Here is a 21,310-nt window from a genome sequence, read left to right on the forward strand (position 1 = left end):
CAGATGTAGTTGTCAATGAATAGTTATCAGTTTGCATTTGTCATCAACTGAATGGAAATCCTCAACATCGTCGTCAACATGTTTCCATTTTATGACATGATACATTCGTAGAGTTCAGCAATTGGTTCTCTTTCCGGACTCCGCATATGCTTTTTTTGTTACTAGATATGGCAAGAAGAAAGGCAATCATCCTTCTTTCACTAGTGGTGGACCTAGGCGACAAAATTGCGCAATCACATACCCATGATGGCGGATCGGCCCTTCGTCGGGGAACCTAGTACTAATATTACCATGAAGAATTATTTCGAAGATATATCTGACCGAGGCCAATGTAAAGATCTCGCATTGTCCATTGTCAAGTCGTCAGAACGACTTCTTCGTCAATGAATATACTTGTAGAAGATTGGTTTTGGCCGCCTCCTAACAGTTGGCATTGTCACTCAGGTACTACATAGACCGAAACTCTGTGACTACAGTATCATTATTTGATTGTAAATGCGTGGAGGAATCCAAGAATAAAAAAACAACAAACAATTTTCTACTTAGAACAAGATATTTTAGCGTTTTTGCAGAGTTTTTTCTCATACCAGTACCTGCGAAGGTCCTTTGAATAATAAACGCAGTTACACAAGCGGCGAGCCCGAGTAGGTAGATTTTTGGTGAGATTCAAGCAGTTCGGAAAGTACTAATGGCCGAAACGGAGAAAAACACTCGCCGACACCGATGAGATGGTACGAGTATGAGAATAGCAATGGCCCAACCCTTTTTTAAGATAAATGCTGGAAGAATGATACCACTACATAAAAGGTTTCCCGTTCCTTAATTTTACTGTAGACTTTCTCTTACATACCGTAGATCATATCCTCCGACCATTCTAAATCACAATGCTCTCTGGCGCCTTGCATCGCATACGGCCGACGCCGGTCGTGGCTAGTATCGCAATCGGAGGTATTAGTCTAGGACTAATGAGCAAGCTGATGGTGCGAAACATACATGCCGACTCAGGCGCACCGCAAAAGGTATTCGGAGGTGGCCTGGCAATGGTGTCACTACCACTTGAAAGTTCTATGCTGGTAAATCATAACACCAAACTTCTGCGATTCAAATTACCCAGCAACAATCATATCAGTGGACTTTCGTTGACCGGTAGGTTCCATTTATATTTCCCAGGAAGCAATTGTCGTTCTCCAGGCTGACAGATTATAGGAGCTGTGCTCACCCTCTCTTGGCCAAAAGGTCGATGGCTACCCGTGGCAAGACCATATACCCCGATCAGCGCGTCAGGTACTAAACCTTACATCGCTTCTGTAATTCCAAGCTAACATGAGTAAAGACCAACCAGGCGTAGTGGATCTATTGGTGAAGCGGTACCCTGACGGCAAGCAGAGCTCGCACTTGCACTCATTGCAGCCTGGCGAGACACTGCGCTTTGCTGCGGCCATCCCTGGAGTCACATGGAAGGCTAATAGCGTGCCGCATGTCACTCTCATTGCCGGAGGTGCTGGAATAACACCAATCTTTCAGCTTGCGCAAGGTATTCTGCGTAATCCAGAGGACAAGACTGTTATTACACTGGTCTACGGCGCCAATACCGATGAGGACGTCCTTCTGAAGAAAGAGTTTGACGGGTTTGAAAAAGAGTTCCCTGGACGGTTCAAGGCCGTATACACAGTGTCTCGCCCTTTCGAAAAATCGCCATTCCGCGGGGGATATGTGACGAAACAGTTACTCGAAGAGGTTACAGAATCTCCGCTGGATAGAAAAACGAAGGTGTTCGTGTGTGGCCCTCCATCGATGGAGACATCCCTAGTCGGTTCCCGAAGTGAACAAGGCATCTTGGAGCAGCTTGGGTACCGGAAAGACCAGATCCATAAGTTCTAAGGCCTTCGAGATGCGTTGGAGAACAGGAATATCAGTACCACAGCCATTTTCTGACCAATTGCGGCGGATGCATCTAATGCGGATTGTTTATTTGTATACTACATAGACAAGGTATCCAGGGTAGATGCCCTTCTAGACGGGTATAGAGCGTGCCTCAACTCGTTTGTAACAATACAGTACATTATTTCGTGCATTTCGCACATAACTTCGTTAGACTCTGAAAACAACGTATTATGCCATAGCTCATGCAAAGAAACGTCCCAGAGACATCACCTCACCTTCTCTAATTGCCGTACTCTTAAATGTAACCTTGCCATAAGACAGCAATATAGAGATGTATAATCATTCGATCATCAATCTTCACTTGAACGTCTAGACCTTGAGGCTTACAGCATTGTGTTGGAAGAGGATGGTCAATAACAGTGCCAGTCTCCTAGAGTGCGACAATACAGAGAATTTTCGGTCTAGCGAAGCTGACAGCGGAGTATTAGGGGTGAACCTTTTATTTTGTGATCAAGCAGCTCCAATTTCTCACTATTCGTGGAACATATTTGTAGCGCATAGGCAAGTTTGTTTTCAGTGGTTCAATGGGTGCTAGCAGAAGTCAGAAAGTATCAGAGTTCTTTTCTAATCTGGCGTCATATGAGCAACGCTGACTCGCCGCTACCAACGTTATTCTCATCTCCTAACAATATCACAGTAGATTTGAGCATTCGAAAAAAATCCGGACAATTGTACGAGCTTGGGGCCATGGAAGTGTGGAGAACAGCTCCGGCTATCATGGCGCTGATAGAGTGATAGAGAGAGGCAGTAAAATGTATCTTCATGTGTTCGTGTCAACAAGTGAAATACAAAACCTTGGTAATGGCACGCCTATTGGATGACTTCATAACCTTCGCAGTTAAATCACCAAGAAACATGAAGAAGACACGAGATCTTTCTTTGATTGTTTGCCTTCAAAGTTTGACGCCTTGGTAGTGAAGTTGAGTCACGTTCAAGCTCAACATGAATCTAATCGTAGATTACAAACCGATTTCTATTTTGGGCAAAGTGAAGGCTTGATGCTTTAGGTTTGAAAGGTCAGGCAACAATATCTGGAGGGTGAAGTTTGCTCGTTCTCGCCAGAGGGTGCCCGCCTTTGTGTTCTCTCTTCTATAAGAGACACCATCTGCGACTTCCTGAAAACAACCCTCACAGTCTTTGAATCAGTCTTCATCTTGATTCAATTACAACGATCGTTGAATATGTCTACCAAACAGGCTTCGCTTCCCAGCGACAGGACTCTCGATGCAACTTCATCCACCGACAAGACATCTCAGGACGTCGTCAACGACTATTTCATGAAATATGCTGAGTTCAGGGAGCTTGACGCGATCAAAAAGAAGGTATGTTATTCTATCATTCCTGCACATTCGGAGGTCCTAACAGTCCATGTAGGGATGGGAAAATCCCAAAGCAGACAACTTCTTCAAAGAACGGCGTTCACAAGCCGATAAAGCGAATACATCGGCCCAAAAAGTATTCTATACCATGATGCAACAAATCGGCGACGAGCTAAACCGCCAGACGGGGGCTTTGCAACTGCCGCCCGCGCAGTCAAGACGCCCAACTGTGCTGGACATCTGCATGGCAGCCGGTGGCTTTACGTCTGCGGTTATGAAGTGCAATTCCGATGCGAGAGTTTCCGGAATCACTTTGCCTGTAAAAAATGGCGGGCACTTTATTCACATTCCCGGTTGGCAGAATGATCACAGACTCAGAATCCGTTTCCTGGACATAACCATGCTTGCGAAGGACATGGGTGTTGAGGCTAAAGATGTGCCAACGGATCACCCCGATGCTCAAAACTTTATATTCGATCAACCATTCAGTGGTCAGGATTATGATCTTGTCTTCTGTGACGGCCAGGTCCTTAGAACTCACGAGCGACCTGACTACCGGGAACATGGTGAGATAGGCCGCCTTCGAGCTGCTCAACTCGTGCTGGCTATGCAGCGGATACGTGAGAACGGGAGGCTCGTCATGTTACTTCATCGGAACGATGCGGTGGATGTCGTCTCTCTGCTCTACACGCTGAGCAGATTCTCGTCCATCCGACTGTTCAAGCCACAGAAGAAACACGCGATGATGTCCTCGTTCTATGTCATCGCTGAAGGTGTCCATCCTAGAAGCCAAGAAGCTCTAGATGCGGTTGAGATGTGGAAGAAGCAGTGGCATGCGGCGACATTCGGGAGCGACGATGATGTCCAGAAAGCGCATTCGATCTCGGTTGACTACATCGAAGGGGTTCTGGCAGACTTTGGGGAAGAGTTAGTCAAGCTATCTCTTCCTCTCTGGAGAACACAATATGCTGCGCTTCGGAAGTCAGAAATCATTTCGTAGGCATTGGGAGCGATTGCATTTCACTGGAACGCTACAAAACTTACCTAGCCCATCGTAAGGACGACTTGGATCGACGTCAAAATTCAACAAGATTTGATAATCTTCAAGTGTTAGATCATGAATCCCCACCATTACAAGATAGTGTCAATCAAATAATGTCACAAACTATTGTCTCATAATCAATGTGATAAAAAAAAGTTCAATATTAAGGAATTGTAAAAATGTCATATCATGAATGATACCAGACGCCAACATTTTCTTCAGGGTGAAAAGATTGGCTTGGCTTCCGTTACTATAATTTTTCATCCACCTTCAGCTTCGTAGGAGGAGGAGGCAAGGTGCTTGATGAATCTTCAGTCGCCTCTGATTGGTCAACCTTCATCAACCCTACGATAGCAGCAGTACAGCATCTATCTGATCTGCGATACAGAAGTCAAAGTGGGCAGATACAAACCCTTCATAGGGTAAATTAGTACTTACGTTAATTGTTCAAGTATTCGTGCGTCATAGCTGAATGTACCATACTCTCCATTACGCTCATATCACATGAGTGCGCGATCGAAAATTGTCCAAGCTTCAAGATGCACCTCACATCCCACAATCGCACGCTCCTCTATCCTCCAGGCTCGCCAATGCTTGCGTGAAATGCCTCCGACCCTCAATGTCCCCCCTACAGATCGCCAAAGAATGCCTCGCCAACCAGTCTAAGCATGTCCGCCTGAATGCCTTCATCTCTCGCGCATCGCAGGCCTCCATTCTCGCCCGCGCGTCTGCCGCTCAAGATGTCGCTCCGGGCCATTGGCCCCCTCATGGCCAGCTCATAGCCATTAAAGATAATATTTGCACCACCGATTTCCCTACAACGGCTGCTTCCGGAACTTTGAAGAACTTTACGAGCCCATACGATGCGACGGTAGTGAAGCTCCTCCGCGATGCGGGAGCGATCATTGCGGGGAAGACGAACATGGACGAATTTGGGATGGGTTCACACTCTATACACTCTCATTTCGGAGCAGTGAGGCACGAAGAGGAGGAAGGGACAGTGCTTAGTGCCGGTGGAAGCTCCGGTGGCAGCGCTGTGGCTGTTTCATCTGGTCAATGTACAGCGTATGTTTGAGGAATACTCTGTATCATTTGGGAGCCATCGTTGACAACCATTTCAGTGCACTTGGAACCGATACAGGAGGCTCTGTCCGATTACCAGCCGCATACACCAGCATAGTAGGCTTTAAGCCATCGTATGGTTTGCTCTCCCGGTGGGGCGTCATTGCATATGCCAACTCGCTCGACACTGTTGGCATAATTGCGGAGGACGTGGAGACGACAAAGCATCTTTTCATGACTTTGAACAAGTACGACAGCCAGGACCCTACATCTCTCCCCCCGTCTACGCGGGCTCGTCTAGGCGCCACGAGCGGCTTCAACTCAGATCCTCGCCATTCGCAGCGTCCCCTACGAATCGGCATTCCCTTGGAATACAACATCTCGGACCTCCACCCCGACGTAAAAGCGACCTGGAAACGAGCCCTTGACCTCCTCGAACTAGAAGGCCACACCCTCCACCCGGTCTCCCTACCCAACACGCGCCACGCCCTCTCAGCCTACTACATCCTCGCGCCCGCCGAAGCCTCCAGCAACCTCGCCAAATACGACGGCGTCCGCTACGGCACGCGCGCAGACGGGCCAGACGGCACGCCCACCAGCGTCCTCTTCGCACAAACCCGAGGCGCGAACCTCGGACTAGAAGTCCAGCGCCGCATCCTCCTCGGCGCCTTCTCCCTCAGCGCCCAGGCCATCGACAACTACTTCATCCAAGCGCAGAAGATCCGCCGCCTCGTCCAGCAGGACTTCGATCGCGTCTTCGCGACTCCAAATCCCCTCCTCAGCACGCCGGACACCCACGCCGAAGACGAGGGTGTCGACGTGATAATAAGTCCCACGGCGCCGACCCCCTCCCCGCTCCTCTCAACCGTCTCGTCCCAACCCCCGACATCCGCGTACAAAAACGACGTCTTCACCGTGCCCGCAAGCCTGGCAGGCCTCCCCGCGATCAACATCCCCATCATGGTTCCCCAGGGCGACAAGCAACGTCCTGCTAGTCCGTCGTACCACTCGAAGTACTCGTGGCGTACGCTCGGCGTCCAGATCATTGGACAGTACGGCACCGATGATCTTGTGCTGGAAGTCGCGGAGGCGTTGAAGGAGTACGATGAAGCCGGTTTCAATGATGGGGAGAAGGTTAGGGAAGTGGAGGAGGATGCATGAATAACCAAATAACACGGCGTGGTACAAGTCGAGCGAGATACACTGGGGATCTGATGGGGATGTTGTATGATAGAAGTATGTGTACATACATACGGTGATACGATAACGTACGATATGATATGATTAGATTCAAAATCGACGAAGTTAGAGCTCATAGTCACCACCAGAAATCAAGTACTCGTAATCGTACTTGAGATCCTTCTTACGACATGTGTATCAACGGTAACCTAAACATCATTCACTAAAATCAAAATCACGTCCCAAGATTTCTCGTCATAACATATAATGTCATATTGTAATGTCGAATTTGTATATCATTCAAATGAGCGTCCTATCCTGAAAGCATAATCTCCTTCCACACTTCTGCCCGCCATTAGCTTTCCCCCTGTCCCAGCACGTTGCAGCGGGTTGAAGTTGCGTCGAGGTGTGGTAAAGTGAAGTGAGGTGTGGCATTTAGTGCTATAATTCCTTCGTGTGAGCAGACGTCTGCCGAACTCTCCGAGAGTACGTTTGGGGAAATGAAAGGTAGGGCAAGGGATTGGGAGGGGCTTACAGAGCAGGAGCTGCAGGAGCAGCCGTTGCAGTCACCGCTGCAGGAGCAAGTGGAGCAGTTGCTGGGGTGGGATGTTAGTCTTCAATTTCTTGGGTCGATGAGGGGGGCTGGGTATGGGCAGAGAGTAGGGGAGGGGAGGAGCATGTAGGCGGTGATGAGCCAGTAATGGGGTAGGTTCAAGGTATGGGTGATTGACTGATACGTGCCGTATCGATCTGAGAGGGGGGATATGGCCGTACCATGGAGACATGATGATTGTTGATTGGTTGATAAGACAGAAAGTCCGTTGGGTGATGCAAGATGGTTGGATATGTGCTTTGTGAAGAGTACTGTGTTGGATGGACAGGTTAAGAAGCCATCAAGGTGCGCAGCGACGAGGGTTTATATAGACATCTTGTCGTCCACAGAATGTCCTTTCTCAGCCTTCCTCCCTCCTCTCCCCTCTCTTCGTTGTCCTACTAGACTCAACGCAGTGCATCCCGCCTTCGTCTCGTTACGGGCGTTCCATGGCGCTCCACGGCGATTGGACTGATCACTGCTATATCGAATGCTCGTTGCCGGCTATACCCTTACCCCGACTGCGCCGCGTCCTACCAAGTATGATTGCCTGATCACTGGTCTGTCTGGCTGCCTACGAGTGCCCGCTTCAAGCGACGAGGTCTTTCGGATATGCCTGTTTGGGAACAGCGGGTTGGGGGGGTTGGCTTTTCACACAAGTGGTGTGGATAGAGCGGGGCAGAAGAACGGTGGCGGGACAAATTGGGGTCCTATGGGAGAGGATTTGAGGATTAGGTTTATGATATGCGATTCGCGGGGGTTTGGGACGTGGTCAGACGATGGGGTGAATACAGTGGAGGTACTACTGGCTAGATCGTTGGGATGGACACTGCATGGTCGCCATGGTGCCGAGGGGTTTCTGGAGATTGTTGAGGGACGATAGCAGAAGGGTGAGATTTGAAGCTCTGGAGCCTATAGTGAACAGTGGCAGAACACCATGGTCGAGTCTGACGTGGAGATGTTGGGTTGTCCCGGCGGTTAGGTAATGGGCCGGGACGAGGCGTGGGAGAGTGTTGAAAGGTGAGGTTTCTCCTTCGTATCTAAACTTACCCCCGGTTATCAGATGGCTTTTCCATAGAACTGGCATGTCACTGCGATTCTGCAGCTGCGGTTGGTACACGCAGGTTGCATGTGCATATGCAGCTTGTAGAGCTCAAGCGGGGTTCTTGTGTCACAGTGCCTGCATGATCACAAGCTGGACGCTGTAGAGGTTGCATACACTCGCGGGCAGAGATGTAGCGAACGGCAATCGAGTCTCGTGGATGATCTTCGTTGTACAGAATCGACCGAGACGACTAAAGATGAGCCGAAATACTCAGGTGACAAGACTGTGAGAGCATTAAAAAGAGCCATTATGGTTATCCATATCGGCCCCAAAGTGACGGCTGAGAAGGAAGTTGGAGAGAGTGAGATGAATGGCTGCTGCTGTTGTTGTCCACTCAGGTGCTCACACTAACTCCTATCGAGCACCACGAGGCAACGCCGCACGTGGGGATTGAGCCATGTTGGTATCGGAAGTCATAGTAATTACATATCATTCAGCGGTTTAGGTACTTAGTTTAGGTATGTATTACCTCCATAAGGCGGGTATACGATACGTTGCGGGAACTTGATGCAAACGGGAACGATGCCACTGGTACATGACTATACATGACAAGTCGGCAGTATCATTCCTTGGCCTGTAGTGGTGACAGGCATAAGCAACACATTAACAATACCCTCGCCACGATAGCATGTCACTCAGGTGTACTCCACTCCGTACAGTACACCATCCCATGCCAACCCACCGGCTAACCTTCTTCGGTGGCTTCCCTCCGGAGATCTGCGCCAGTCGATTGCATAGTCTTATAGTCCTAAGTGCTAGAGAACAATGGGCGCATCCCACGTGTGTAGTCGAACATGGAAGAATGATGATAGTCGCTAGTCATACACAATACAGAGAAAACAAAGCCGCCCTACGCGCTGCTGAGGCATATTCATATGTCCAGCGTCATCCTGATATCGTCCCCTAGTCGCCATTCGTCGTCTCGCGCCGTCCTTTCAATGGGCGAGTGCACATCTTCCTCGTCACTTCTCCGGCTCACGTCCGTACTAGTGGAACTCGCTATTGTGGGGGCGATATCACTACCATTCCTACTCCGACTTCTGCTGTGTTTGTGTCTCTTGAACCAACTACGGCGGGATCTAGTAGATGCAGCATCTGTATCGGAGGCAATAGAGGTAGCGTATTCCGAAGGAGGGCGGGCACTTAGGTCTAAAGAGTCAGGAGGGGAACCTCGTTTGGGTGGAGTAGTGGAGGAGTTGGAGGTAGCAAGTGGTGCAGAGTCGTCTACAGGATCAATTTTCGGGGTCGGGCTCGGTGTTACTTCTGTCGAAGCAGTCACTTCGACCAGTTCAGCATCACGATACCACTTGCGACGGCGAGTATATCGGCCCCATCCGTCCTGCCCTCGTCTCCCATCTCTCCACTATGGCACGGTTAGGGTTGTATATACCAACCATGACTTGACTGCTCAATTTACGTACCTTATTGTCGTAGTAGATCCAGCTTGCATCGTCCCCTGCGGAAGTTGTCTTATCTGACTTGCCGGATTCTCCACTGTCAAGCTTCCATTTGCTGCCTTGCACCCACCTCCACCGCGCCTGGTTCCCTTCCACCTCAGGGAGCTCAAATTGTTCCTTTGGCGGCACGGGATTGAGGTGCTCGTCCGTCCAAGATGCCCGTTCGTAAGCAAGCATTGACGACGTCCAACCTATGCCCAGCCATCGACGTTGATTCTCGTATATACTGAACGTGAAGCGCACACCTGGGGAGTCCGGACGTCGTTTGGCGGCTAAGGAAGCAGCTATCTGTTGCGCGCTCTTGCGGCGTGGTGGTAGCTTTGGTGCTTTGTCGTCCAGTACTATCGGTTCTCCAAAATCCAATCCAGTCACGAAGGCGCATATCCTACGAACCATCTTTGACCTCCAAAGAATGGTACGTGATACACGTGCCGGCCGTGAGTGCCAGCTTAGTATTACGGTGCCAACAGCAAGGACTACTCGTTTGGTAGAAAGGATGTAGAATGGCGGGAGTGTCAAAGCGATCCATAGGGGCAGGACGAAAAGTATCCGAATGAAGAGAACGGTAAGTGCTGGCCGAGTGGTTGCTGAGGTTGCAGTACGCTGTGTAGACAAGAAGTCCGTCAAGCGCAAGAACGGATCCAGCAAGATATTGCACCTTGACGTGAATAGCTTCAGTGTGTCCACTATCTCTTCTAGACTCTTGTGATGTTTGATGTTGCTCTCCGATTCCTGTCGCTTGTGGCTCGTTTGCCCTTTCTCTCCCGTCCAGCCCGTCGACGACAGCGGGGAATACCTGCGCGCAAACATCCCCAGTATAAGCCCCAGCACTACTATTATAGGCCCGGCATATCTAGTTATCCTGTCTCCATACATGACGATTCCCCAGAACGAAGCCACCAGCAGGAAGCTTTCCCAAGGATCGCCCGTCGTCCATGTCAGCAAACCGGCGAATTGGTTCAGCGGCAGCAGGAATGGGTGGGAATAGGCGAGGACACGAGTGACTTGAGGAGGAGTTGCGGCCAGTAAGGGCGATTTCTGGTGAACGAGAATAGCGGAGCGCACCTTTGTCTGCGGCGTTGCTTGACTCAAGGTGGACGGGGAGAATGCAGCGTAGGTTGGCGGGTTTGGGTCAGCGACGGGTTGCTGCGAGACATTGTCGGTGGATTGCGTTGGAGTGGACATGTGATGAAGCCAGGGAGTGTCTGAAGCAGTATTAGAAGACGTTCATTCACGATCCACGATCCCTCTAGGTGTTGTTGACCCAGAAGGGGTGGGTTGGGGGTCGAGACTCGCCAAATGCTGCCATGCATAAACTGCAAGTGCGTCATCGCAGCCTTGCACGCGAATGAGGCTGAGTGCCGCAAGATACAACGATTAACGACGAAACTAAGCCACGCTCTAGGATAACCGGCCGGCACGAACGGGATCGGAAAATAAAGAGCAGATGGGGAAGACAGCAGGAGATTTTCAAGAAAGAAAGGAAGAGAGTGAGTGACGGTGAAATCCAGATGTTTTCTTTCTCATGATGACAGGCGGCGGCGGGAGGGGTGGGAAGGGAAGGTACCTCGTGCTTGTACCTTGTACGGGCATGTGAAGACGAGACGGAGGCTTGTGCCGACTGAGCCAACCTGCGAGTAGATATCCGTTTCTGTCTCTTTGTGCATGTTGGATAATAATGAAAAGTCCGGGTTTGCAAAATCATGAATATTTTTGCTTGATTTCAATGGTATATAGTTTATGGTTTCACTCGATATAGTTCGATGGAGTTACTTGTATGGATATTTCTTGATCGTTAAGGTCTCACAAGCAAGATGCCGACGAGTAATAAATGATAAATTACCAACAGAGTATGCGATCGAATGTTGATTGGTTTCTGATCGTGTACTGATTAGTCACGCATCGGATCAGCCAGGGCAGGCACGGGACTGGCCGTCGCCGAATCATCGGAAGGAATCGATTCGACGATTCCCTCCAGAAATTTTGATGCGCAACTCCAGTCCACAGACGATCACTACGAGTCCCATCATTACAGCAACGACAACGACGGCGTCGACTTAATTGACATACCACTCTTTCTGCACGACACTCTTTCAGTAACCCAGCATCGCTCACGCCTCCCTCTCTCAACCCTGCACATATATTCTGGCAGTAGCTACTCCCAAATGGTATGCATCCCATGGTCAGATCCACATTCGCCTTCGTCTCTTTCTAACAACCCTCCAAGGCCCATCGCATAATAACACAAGTTGTCTTCTCTGGCGCTCGCATAATAGGACGTGCCGTCGCCGAGTCCTACCGACAAGCCTCTGCAACCCAAAAGTATGCCGCCGCCACCCAGAAATCCGGCGGCAGCGCCTTCAGCTCCAACAACATTACCATGGACGAGGCCTGCAAGATCCTGAACGTTGGGCCTTCTAAGATGGGCCAGATAGACATGGAGTTCGTCACAGAGCGATTTAAGAGGCTATTCGATTTGAATGAACCCAAGAAGGGTGGAAGCTTCTACCTGCAAAGCAAGATATTACGGGCAAGAGAACGGATCGAGAGAGAAGTCCAAGGATTCCAAAGAATGGCAGAGAGAGAGAAGGAATTATCTGAAGGGTTCAACCCAAAAATCACCAAGGACTGAGAAGGTTTCTTGGCCGAACGGGGCATTCGACTCTCCCTTTCCATCGATTCGTGTACCCTTCCGATCATTCGATCCTTCCATCCCGAATATAACACCTCGAACGCCCCGAATCCGAAATAATTGCATTCAAGAATAAAGGCGTTGGGTTGTTGGCATAAGCGTTTGGGAACGTCCTCCAAGGTTCCGATCACATAAAGTGGCGCCATCTACTTGCGGGTCTACACAGTTGGGCATATGACCCCGTTGCGATGTTTCTCCACTCTGTGATGTATAGATACTTTTCCTTGTCTACCAGCATTATTGTTCTCTTATACTACAGAGTCATTGTCTCGTTTGCAACCAGCCACTCTGGCACTACATTGGGACATCATCCAACCTACTTCTTTGTAAATTTATTGTCATAGATGCACCAATTCAGGAATTGTAACAAAGAGGCGAACAAACAAATGAACAAACGAGTGCAATTTGCTACGACAAATGCTTCGAAAATCTCGACGCGTATCATCAGGCATTGTTTGAATTGGTTCGAGTCTGGTCGCGATTGCGATTCGTCCTTTCCCCCACCTAAACTATTAAGAGAGTGATCCATGCATTCTGGGTGTAATGCCAAGCCACGCACGGGCCTTCTTTCAACATTTCTCTCTCGTTCGCGTTGAGGCCCACAATCCCTCCTCCCCTTCACCCTCACCTACAAACGCGCGCGCTCTCGCCAACGGAACCAACCTTCCAACGATGGGTGATTCCTATCGACCTGCGCCCCCGCGTGGTCCTAGACGTCCTCGTCACAGACCGCAGCCTTCTCTCGCTGATCGCGTTACATTCAGTGCAGGTGGCGGCGACAGTTACCGACCAGGTGGAGATCAAACAAACCGTCAACAAAACAATCATGAGTTTACCTTCACTTCCAATCGTCAAGGCCCTCAATTTCCGCCCGTGCAGCCTCAGGACATCAATCCCCCTCGAGGTCCTCGTAAGAACAACAGTCGCAACCGCGGACCCAATGGGCGCAACGGCCGCGGTCACAACGGTGCTGTAGACTCATATGCACCTCGTAACAATGGTGATAGGCAAGGTTCCGGACGGCCATGGCGTCCATTCCGTAAAGAGGCCCCGCATGAGCGTGCCCTTCTCCGAGTCCAGAATAAGGATGGCCCTGAGCAAGTGCTCGGTGTGAACCAAGGAGAAAGCAAGTTTCTGAACCCTGATGACCTTTCAGAGAGCGAAGGCGAGATGGATTTAGAGGAGACAGAGGACCAAAGCGATACGCCTGCAGAGTCCAAACCGAGTGCCCCCAAATCCGCCAGGATTGAAAGCTCTCGCGCAGATGGGGACTCGGTACCCAGATGGTCCAATCCCGATCCTTACACTGTTCTGCCGCCGCCAGCAGATGAGACGGCAGGCAAGAAGATTGACTTTGTGCAACTCATTCGTAAAGCAAAGAAACAATCTTCCGAGCAATCTGCAGCGCGCAATGCTGTTGCTGCTAACGATGATTTCATCTCGTTTGGGGAAGAGCCATTGGTACATCCTCCTCCTCCTCCTCCTCCTCCTCCTCCTCCTCCTCCACCACCCTGCGAGCCTCATCCTCTACCACCACCGCCACCGCCTCCTCCTCCCCCGCCACCATCAGTCCCTCCGTTTGTAGGCTCATTGGATCAAGTCTCCGCTACAGGTGTAATGACGAATGCTAACCGTAATGCTAAGCGCACTGCTGAGGCCGCTGGTCTACCTGCTAGGCCTCCAAATGGAGACCGGCAGGCACCGAAACGCAAGTTGGATGCGTCGGACAAGAGCATTATCGATGAGTGGATGGTTAAGCCACGCATGAATGCATCCCCTTGGCATCATATTAGGCCTAAAGATGCGGCGCGCATCGGTCGAGACACGCCAGGCCCGGATTTCCAAAAGATGCGCATTCTGTAAGCCCTCTATCTTTATTTCCCAACGTCTTTCACTAACCCCACGCCAGGCTCCATAAAGAGATCGTTGAGTTCTATAATTTTGTGAAGCCCAGTGACCACATTCACCGAGTTAGACAAAACTTGATCACAAATATCGAGACAGCAATAGGCAATGCTCATCCCCTCCGTTGCCCAGCGCGCTTGCTCTGTTTCGGCTCCTTCCCTGAGAAGCTCTACCTGCCCACCGCCGACATGGATCTTGTATTCGTGTCCCAGTCCCATCTTGATGGAGGTTCTAGGCGGCTGGATTTTGACAGCAAGCGGCAGATTAACCAAGTTTTGCGGCAGACTGGTCGGCGTCTTGAAAATGTGGGGATTGCGACTTCACTCATAGTCATTGCAAGAGCTCGAGTCCCTATCATTAAATTCAAGGACAGGCGGACCGGTATCCAAGTGGATATCTCATTCGAAAATCTCTCAGGCATTGTCGCCCAGGATACGTTCCGAAACTGGAAGCAGGATTGGAAGGACGAGTTCGTATATCTGGTGGCACTTATCAAACAGTACCTCGTCATGCGGAATCTCTGCGATGTGCATACGGGTGGACTCGGTGGGTTTTCCATCATCTGTCTCGTTGTTTGCTTCCTACACACGTGGCATTCCAGATATCCCAACCAGCAGGAGTCAAACTATGGAACGTTGTTTCTGGACTTCCTAGACTTCTATGGCAATGAGTTCGATCTTGCCACACAGCGTATAGTCATGGACCCCATCAGCGTCGTGCCCAAGGTAAGCAAAGACGTATCTACAGTAGTGATAAAAATACTTACTTGTTTCAGGGCATTTACGGCATTGACGGAAGAGAAGAGAAATCAAATGGCCTTTCTATACAGGACCCGAATAACTCGGAGAACAATATCTCTGGCGGCTCACACAGGGCTCATGATGTTTTCCGCCTATTTGGAGATTCTCATGCCAGGCTCTCTGAGCGCATGAACAAATTCGATCCATCCGGGAACAGCATCCTCGATACGGTGATGGGCGGAGATTATTCATCTTACCAACGCTTCATGACCCAGATGAGGAAACTCGCTGGATAAATACTGGTGACAATTGAGATCTGCAGCTCGAAGCACTGTCCGCCGTTTTCCGGATTTCCTATGTTCTGAACGAAGCGTTCACATTATGTTCACTTCAGAGCGACAACACCCGTTAGGCTTACGAGAAGGCCTTGTAATGATTACGAATTCCACATTGTGAGGAGATGGATACGGCTATGGAGGTTATGAAATCAGGTATACCCCTTGATGGCGTTTATGGAGTTTACGTTGTTCAGATGAGGATATGTCGCTTCGGCTACGTTGATTTCGCTACACGCAGATATCACGTCCCGGTGGTAACAAAAGGCGGATTACCTATGGACTCCCTGCACTCGCGTTCAGTTCCTTGTCACCGAGCGACTCCCGATCTCGCGTCCATCGGCGATTTCCTACATCGACTTGGATGAGCCCTTTTCATCGCTCCGACGAAATCGACTCCATATTCAAACGTGTAGGGTGGATTTACTCGTGCCGGCCGATGTCGCAAACCACAGGGTTCCCAATTGTATTCTAGATACCATGATACTTTTCACTTTTTTTCTTCTTCTTCTGATCATCTCCGCATTTGACAAGGTGTCGACGCTCCTCTAGATTACTGCTAATTCATTACCCGGTGTGGGCAAGGCTCGAAGCTGTGAAGGACAGCGAGGGACAGCATCACTCATTGAACGCTGCTTCCGATTTCCTTCCTCATCAATGGCGATGCTTTATGCGCACTATTGAGGAGGAACTTTGCATTATTCAGGAGCTCTCTACTACACCTCGTAGAGAGTGTGTGTGGGAGAGGGTCTCAGTTGCTACGTGCTCCCTTATTCAAGCTCGTCAACTCAACAAATGAGTGTCAATTCATAGTGTGGTGAACCTATAGAGCATGCTACTGATATATAATTTTAGAATAGTTCTCAACGGAATATCGTCAATAATGCTTCAAATAATGAATTGGGAGAATTTCTACTTTCTATCCTGCGCGTCGATAGGCGAATGCACGATCTCACAGGCCTCCCTTTGGATGTGTCGCCAGGATGCCTGCGGATCGCGCTTCGATGACGTGGGTGTTGTTCCAAAATCTTGGCTTGGCTGCTGCACATGCAACGATACATTTCTTGCCTGGTTTGTACACTAATTATTGCCATGTTCATGTCTCTTGCTCTCCCCTCTCCCTCCACTTCCTAAGAGTTTTCTATTCTCTATCTTCATCATTTCTTTTTTGACAAATAAAGCTTGTGGCGGTCTGCCCTGCTCGAGCATCGGAGCCAATCTGCCAATATGGCGCCCAAAAGTCAGGCACTACAAACAAACATGGACGTTGATTACGTGATTAGCTATCGTTTTGCGAAGACGGGTACGCACTTTGCACGTCTTTGAATTGACGCATCAGCTCTGACATGTTGGAATAGAAAAGGCTGTGGCCGTACAAAAGTTCGAGAAGCTAGTCGAAGCTCTCGCCAGCGTGGGGCTGCAGACGGAGGTCCGCAACGGCGACAATCACTCTGTTCTTCTCTTCATACGCGTCTCCTCGGACGAGCACCTGTTCGGTGAGATCTACAGGTCAAGGTAGTATCCTTACACACCTCTGTCAGACCCCGAAGCATACTGACAACCCCTGAACAGAGTCCGCGACTGGATCCACGGCGTCCGAGCCGCTGCCCCTCCCAAGGAAACTCGTGAAGCCCTCGAATCCGAGCCCCTTTATGAAGCCGAAAGACTGCGAATCATATACCAGCTGATCACGAACCCTGTCTCGGAGGGTGGTGCGGGTATCACCCCCAAGGAGGGCGAGTGGAAAGAGGTCGAAGCGCTATTCGCCCTCCACGATCATGCGTATAACAAGGATTGGCTGAAGAAATGGACTGGGCAATGGTTCTTGAAGCCGGAGGACATTGACGATATCCGCAATCGCTTGGGTGAGAAGGTAAGCATTGGTATAGTCCCACGCATAGGCATTGTAGCTGATCTTAGAAGATTGCCTTCTACTTCGCCTTTACGCAATCCTACTTCGCTTTTCTCCTTTTCCCAGCAGCATTCGGTGCCTCGGCATGGCTGCTTCTGGGGTCCTTCTCTCCCATCTATGGTATTGTGAGTTCTATATGGTGCATTGTCTTCACCGAGTGGTGGAAACATCAAGAAGTCGACCTAGCAGTCCGCTGGGGCGTCCGCAACGTCTCTCGCATCGAGACGAAGAGGAAAGATTTCAAGCACGAGAAGCAAATCACAGACCCAATCACTGGAGAGAAGGTTCTCCTCTACCCTGCTACGAAGAGATTACAGACACAGCTGTTGCAAATTCCTTTTGCTCTTGGTGCTGCGGGACTACTAGGAGCTTTGATCGCGACGTGCTTTGGCATTGAGGTGTTCATCTCTGAGGTCTATGGCGGTCCGTTCAAGACTATCTTGGTATGTGCATTGCTACTATGCGTCCGGCTGCGGATTAATGTATACAGGTCTTTCTTCCTACCGTCATCCTTACCACGGTCATGCCTGTTCTCACGGGAATTCTTACTTCATTCGCAACCCGATTGACGCAGCTTGAGAATTATGAGACTGAAGCTGCTTACCAGACAGCACTCACGCAGAAGATCTTTGTCCTCAATTTCATCACTTCATACCTTCCTATCTTCTTAACCGCCTTCGTATACGTACCTTTCGGCAACATCATTGTGCCGTACCTTGATGTCCTTAGCTTGACAGTCAGGCCCTTTGCGGAAGACGAGAAGCAGCTCCAGGCTCCCGAAGCTGGATTCACCATCAACCCTGACAGACTCCGTAAGCAGGTGATTTACTTCACCGTCACCGCCCAGATTGTAAACTTCGGCATGGAGCTCGTCATGCCATACCTCAAGCGCCGTGGCTTCGCAAAGTACAAGAAGATGCAATCCGAGCGCGCTGCGAAAAACGGAGGAGCACCACCATCCCCAGCCGCCAACGATCCTCCCGAGGATGCCGCATTCCTCGAGCGTGTACGACAAGAGGCCGAGCTCGACGTCTACGACGTGACGACTGACCTACGAGAAATGGTCCTCCAATTTGGCTACCTAAGTCTTTTCTCCGTCATCTGGCCCCTCACCGCAGTTTCTTTCGTGATCAACGACTGGCTCGAGCTCCGCGCCGACGCCATGAAGATCTGCGTAGAGATGCGACGACCCACGCCCTGGCGCGCAGACACCATCGGACCGTGGCTCGACTCCCTCAGCTTCATCACCTGGCTTGGCAGTCTTACGACCTCCGCTCTCGTCTACCTCTTCTCCAATGACGGTCTCGGTCCCGACGGCCACCCTAGTAGCATCACAGGCTGGGCGCTCCTCCTCACCGTCTTCTTCTCCGAACACGCATTCTTCATCGTCCGCTGGGGCGTCCGCCTCGCCATCTCCAAGCTCGACTCCCCAGGCCTCCAGAAGGAGCGCAGGGATAGGTTCCTCGTGCGTAACCAGTACTTCAAGGAGAACCTCAGCCTCCTCGAGAAGATTCCCAGGATGGCGGAGGCAGGCGGAGACATCACGAGGGAGAGTCTCGAGGAGGATGCCCGACGCGCGAGTCTCCATGCGACGACGCCGGAGATCAGGTTTTGGGCCAGGCAGAAGGGGTGGAAGGAGGTCGCTGCTGTCGGGAAGGGATACATTGAGCGGGCTGCGGTAGAGGTAAGCCCCGAGACTAAGAAGGAGCTTTGAGTTGTTTACGGGAATGAGAGTGCTGGGTGGTCGATGGAGTGTGTCGGGGGATGAGTTCAGGAAGCGAAGAATGAGAAGAGATGGAGTAAAAGTGATGGTGGCAGTGGTGAGGCGGTGCTTTTTCCTTTCTTCGATAAACCCTTACGAGTTATGACCGAGCGTACTTGGCCTGGCGAATCTTTCTTGCAATCCTTTTCTGCTTCTTCACCGATGACACCTCTTTACAGAATATACACATTTAATACATTTTTATCCTCTAATTTTTCCATGCTCATCATATCCAACAGTAACGTACATGGCTATCATCAGCGTCATCATCATCACCTAAACCCCACAACATCCCCCCCGAAACCCACCGGCCTCCTAACCGCCCTCCCCTCAACATACGGCAGTATAGCCAACGCCTTATAAATCCTGCCCATGCCGGTAGGCCCCCTATCCACCAACCTCTTCCACGCGCCCTCCACCCTCTCCGCCACCTCCTTCCCCTCCTCACTCTCCCCGCTCCCGTCCTTCTTCTTCCCCTTAACCAACCTCTCCACCCTCTCCTTAATCCCCAACGTGCTAAGGAAAAACGCCTGCTCTACAGGCCCATGCACTTCTACGCCCGGCGAGGCATCGAGTGCCGCCTCCGCGAGGGCTAGGAAATCGACGTCCGCGGACAGATCGACGAGACCCGGGTCGCGGAAGGGAGAGCACGCAGCGTGCGATCGGATGCCGCGGAGCGTGTTGGCGGGGATCGTGTCGAGCGGTCCGTAGTCTAGGATCAGGGCTGCGCCTGAGGGGTTTGGTTTGTGGAATGGTTGTTCCTTTTCGGATGCTCGTCGTTGGGGAGTTGTGGACGTAGACGGTGGTGGAGACCGGGGTGCAGGATTCGCGCCGCCGATGCGGGTGGCGAAGTCGGAGATGTAGGAGAGGGATTCTGGCGATATTTCTACGATGGCGCCCTCGGTGGATTGCAGGGCTTTGTAGCGGGGGGACTTCTGGGGGAGGTAGAGGGAGTGCGGGGTTGGGGTTTTGGAGAGGGTGAGCTCGAAGTCGTCTTTTGGGGCTTTGGGGTCGGGTTTCGCGTAAGCGGTTGCGGTGGCGTTTTCTGGGGAGGATGGGGGAGGGGATGGGTTGGAGGTGTAGGGGGATGTTGGGGAGACGACGAGTTCGTGCCAGTTTGATTGCGGGGCTTGGGGACCCGTTTTGGGTTTTATGGGTCCCGTGGGCGTCATGATGGTCGAGGAGGCGGGGATGCTGGTCGACTTGACGGATTGGAAGATGTGGATTGGAAGGGCGTCGAAGAATTCGTGGGCGAGGATGAAGGGGGTGGTGGATTCTTCTAAGGAAGGGTTTAGTCTGGTGTATTTTGAGAGGGATTGGAATTGACGAACCTTTGGGTACGAGTCTGATGTCTTCGCACCAGATGATGTTGCAACCGGGAATGTATTTGCAGGGAGCTGTCCATCCGATATCAGTGTCTTTCAGTTCGTCCGTACCGGCCAGCAGTTGGGCTTGTTGTTTCCGTAGATGCGGCGACGCTTCGATGAGATAGATAGCCTCTACGCTCCTTGAGAATCTCTTGAAATTTGAGAGTGTCTGTTCGAAATCAGTATCCAATCCACATATACATCTCTTGCATTTTCTTCTTCCAGCATTTCGAACATACCCTCAGAACATCATCCATCAACGTTCCTCTGCCCGGCCCAACCTCAATGATCTGCACCTTTTCCTTCTGACCCTGCGCAAGCCACTCAGTATAAAGCCACACTCCCACCAACTCTCCAAACACCTGGCTGATCTCAGGGGACGTTATGAAATCGCCCTTCGTTCCGAATTGGTCGTGGCCGGTCGTCTGCCGTGTGTAGTATCCGCCGTCAGGATGTGTCAAGCATTGCCGCATGTACGCAGCTACGGAGATGGGGCCGGTAGTCTGGTAGAGATTATCAGCTTCCGATAGTCTATCACGAAGAAGGGAAGTTCAATTACTGTTATAGCCTGCGCCAGCGTCTTCGCCAACGGAGTCGACCATTCTCGCTCATCAATCGAGGACAACGACGTCGGCGCAGACTTCGTTGGTGTCGACGAAGACCACCGAACACCGCATTGTGTGCTCCTTAAAGTCAATGCCTGCGTGCGTGAGCTCCGCACCGCATTCCGGCATACTGTCAGCGCAATTGCCCTCATCGCGCGTGTGTAGTTCAAGTTTCCATGACGTAGGGTCCGTCCCGCATCAGTTGAGGATCTCGAAAAAAATACCCGGGCGTAAAACGCGGGAAGGGAAGCTATGACCACATGTTAATTGCACTAGCGTCGTGGTGAGCTTA

General features: G+C 50.8%; 8 protein-coding genes across 8 annotated transcripts; 6 read left to right on the top strand and 2 right to left on the bottom strand.

Moving 5' to 3' along the window:
* Positions 1 to 853: 853 nt before the first annotated feature.
* On the top strand, positions 854 to 2,109 carry BU24DRAFT_386491 (oxidoreductase NAD-binding domain-containing protein). The gene is made up of 3 exons (XM_033524929.1): positions 854 to 1,146; positions 1,207 to 1,284; positions 1,334 to 2,109. The coding sequence occupies exons 1-3, from the start codon at positions 885 to 887 to the stop codon at positions 1,879 to 1,881; spliced, it is 888 nt and encodes a 295-aa protein (XP_033387885.1). The 5' UTR covers positions 854 to 884; the 3' UTR covers positions 1,882 to 2,109.
* Positions 2,110 to 3,125: 1,016 nt separating this feature from the next.
* BU24DRAFT_341125 (uncharacterized protein) lies at positions 3,126 to 4,263 on the top strand (the record flags this gene model as incomplete). Its single annotated transcript, XM_033523260.1, has 2 exons — positions 3,126 to 3,266; positions 3,319 to 4,263. The coding sequence occupies 2 exons, from the start codon at positions 3,126 to 3,128 to the stop codon at positions 4,261 to 4,263; spliced, it is 1,086 nt and encodes a 361-aa protein (XP_033387886.1).
* A 463-nt stretch (positions 4,264 to 4,726) lies between these two features.
* BU24DRAFT_419145 (A subunit of putative glutamyl-tRNA amidotransferase) lies at positions 4,727 to 6,750 on the top strand. The gene is made up of 2 exons (XM_033527148.1): positions 4,727 to 5,370; positions 5,427 to 6,750. The coding sequence occupies exons 1-2, from the start codon at positions 4,925 to 4,927 to the stop codon at positions 6,526 to 6,528; spliced, it is 1,548 nt and encodes a 515-aa protein (XP_033387887.1). The 5' UTR covers positions 4,727 to 4,924; the 3' UTR covers positions 6,529 to 6,750.
* Positions 6,751 to 8,661: 1,911 nt separating this feature from the next.
* BU24DRAFT_419148 (Pex24p-domain-containing protein) lies at positions 8,662 to 11,411 on the bottom strand. Its single transcript, XM_033527149.1, has 3 exons — positions 10,997 to 11,411; positions 9,665 to 10,905; positions 8,662 to 9,606 (listed from the first exon to the last, which is right to left on the bottom strand). The coding sequence occupies exons 1-3, from the start codon at positions 11,007 to 11,009 to the stop codon at positions 9,115 to 9,117; spliced, it is 1,746 nt and encodes a 581-aa protein (XP_033387888.1). The 5' UTR covers positions 11,010 to 11,411; the 3' UTR covers positions 8,662 to 9,114.
* Positions 11,412 to 11,707: 296 nt separating this feature from the next.
* On the top strand, positions 11,708 to 12,798 carry BU24DRAFT_365082 (mitochondrial import inner membrane translocase-like protein subunit tim16). The gene is made up of 2 exons (XM_033524263.1): positions 11,708 to 11,868; positions 11,928 to 12,798. Exons 1-2 carry the CDS (start codon positions 11,866 to 11,868, stop codon positions 12,330 to 12,332), a joined length of 408 nt encoding a protein of 135 aa, XP_033387889.1. The 5' UTR covers positions 11,708 to 11,865; the 3' UTR covers positions 12,333 to 12,798.
* Positions 12,799 to 13,064: 266 nt separating this feature from the next.
* On the top strand, positions 13,065 to 15,333 carry BU24DRAFT_431309 (uncharacterized protein; the record flags this gene model as incomplete). The annotated part of the gene is made up of 3 exons (XM_033529861.1): positions 13,065 to 14,251; positions 14,302 to 15,022; positions 15,073 to 15,333. The coding sequence occupies 3 exons, from the start codon at positions 13,065 to 13,067 to the stop codon at positions 15,331 to 15,333; spliced, it is 2,169 nt and encodes a 722-aa protein (XP_033387890.1).
* A 1,098-nt stretch (positions 15,334 to 16,431) lies between these two features.
* BU24DRAFT_419152 (DUF590-domain-containing protein) lies at positions 16,432 to 19,255 on the top strand. The gene is made up of 5 exons (XM_033527150.1): positions 16,432 to 16,675; positions 16,731 to 16,887; positions 16,945 to 17,245; positions 17,296 to 17,727; positions 17,775 to 19,255. Exons 1-5 carry the CDS (start codon positions 16,600 to 16,602, stop codon positions 18,996 to 18,998), a joined length of 2,190 nt encoding a protein of 729 aa, XP_033387891.1. The 5' UTR covers positions 16,432 to 16,599; the 3' UTR covers positions 18,999 to 19,255.
* A 72-nt stretch (positions 19,256 to 19,327) lies between these two features.
* Positions 19,328 to 21,212, bottom strand: BU24DRAFT_365087 (DUF185-domain-containing protein; the record flags this gene model as incomplete). The annotated part of the gene is made up of 4 exons (XM_033524264.1): positions 20,973 to 21,212; positions 20,653 to 20,916; positions 20,378 to 20,582; positions 19,328 to 20,325 (listed from the first exon to the last, which is right to left on the bottom strand). Coding segments are annotated over exons 1-4 (1,665 nt in total), but the record flags the coding sequence as incomplete, so codon positions are not given.
* Between the last annotated feature and the right edge of the window lie 98 nt (positions 21,213 to 21,310).

This window comes from Aaosphaeria arxii, assembly GCF_010015735.1.
Source record: "Aaosphaeria arxii CBS 175.79 unplaced genomic scaffold BU24scaffold_2, whole genome shotgun sequence".
In the NCBI taxonomy this organism is placed as follows: Eukaryota; Fungi; Ascomycota; class Dothideomycetes; order Pleosporales; genus Aaosphaeria; species Aaosphaeria arxii.

Bases quoted from the DNA above. Each gene is read 5' to 3' on its own strand.
- BU24DRAFT_386491 (XM_033524929.1), top strand. From the start codon at position 885: ATGCTCTCTGGCGCCTTGCATCGCATACGGCCGACGCCGGTCGTGGCT. The intron at 1,147-1,206 runs GTAGGTTCCATT...GACAGATTATAG, and splicing joins CAGTGGACTTTCGTTGACCG to GAGCTGTGCTCACCCTCTCT. The intron at 1,285-1,333 runs GTACTAAACCTT...ACATGAGTAAAG, and splicing joins TACCCCGATCAGCGCGTCAG to ACCAACCAGGCGTAGTGGAT.
- BU24DRAFT_419145 (XM_033527148.1), top strand. From the start codon at position 4,925: ATGTCCCCCCTACAGATCGCCAAAGAATGCCTCGCCAACCAGTCTAAG. The intron at 5,371-5,426 runs GTATGTTTGAGG...CAACCATTTCAG, and splicing joins TCATCTGGTCAATGTACAGC to TGCACTTGGAACCGATACAG.
- BU24DRAFT_419148 (XM_033527149.1), bottom strand. The intron at 9,607-9,664 runs GTACGTAAATTG...ACCGTGCCATAG, and splicing joins GGATCTACTACGACAATAAG to TGGAGAGATGGGAGACGAGG.
- BU24DRAFT_419152 (XM_033527150.1), top strand. From the start codon at position 16,600: ATGGCGCCCAAAAGTCAGGCACTACAAACAAACATGGACGTTGATTAC. The intron at 16,888-16,944 runs GTAGTATCCTTA...ACCCCTGAACAG, and splicing joins GGTGAGATCTACAGGTCAAG to AGTCCGCGACTGGATCCACG. The intron at 17,246-17,295 runs GTAAGCATTGGT...TGATCTTAGAAG, and splicing joins GCAATCGCTTGGGTGAGAAG to ATTGCCTTCTACTTCGCCTT.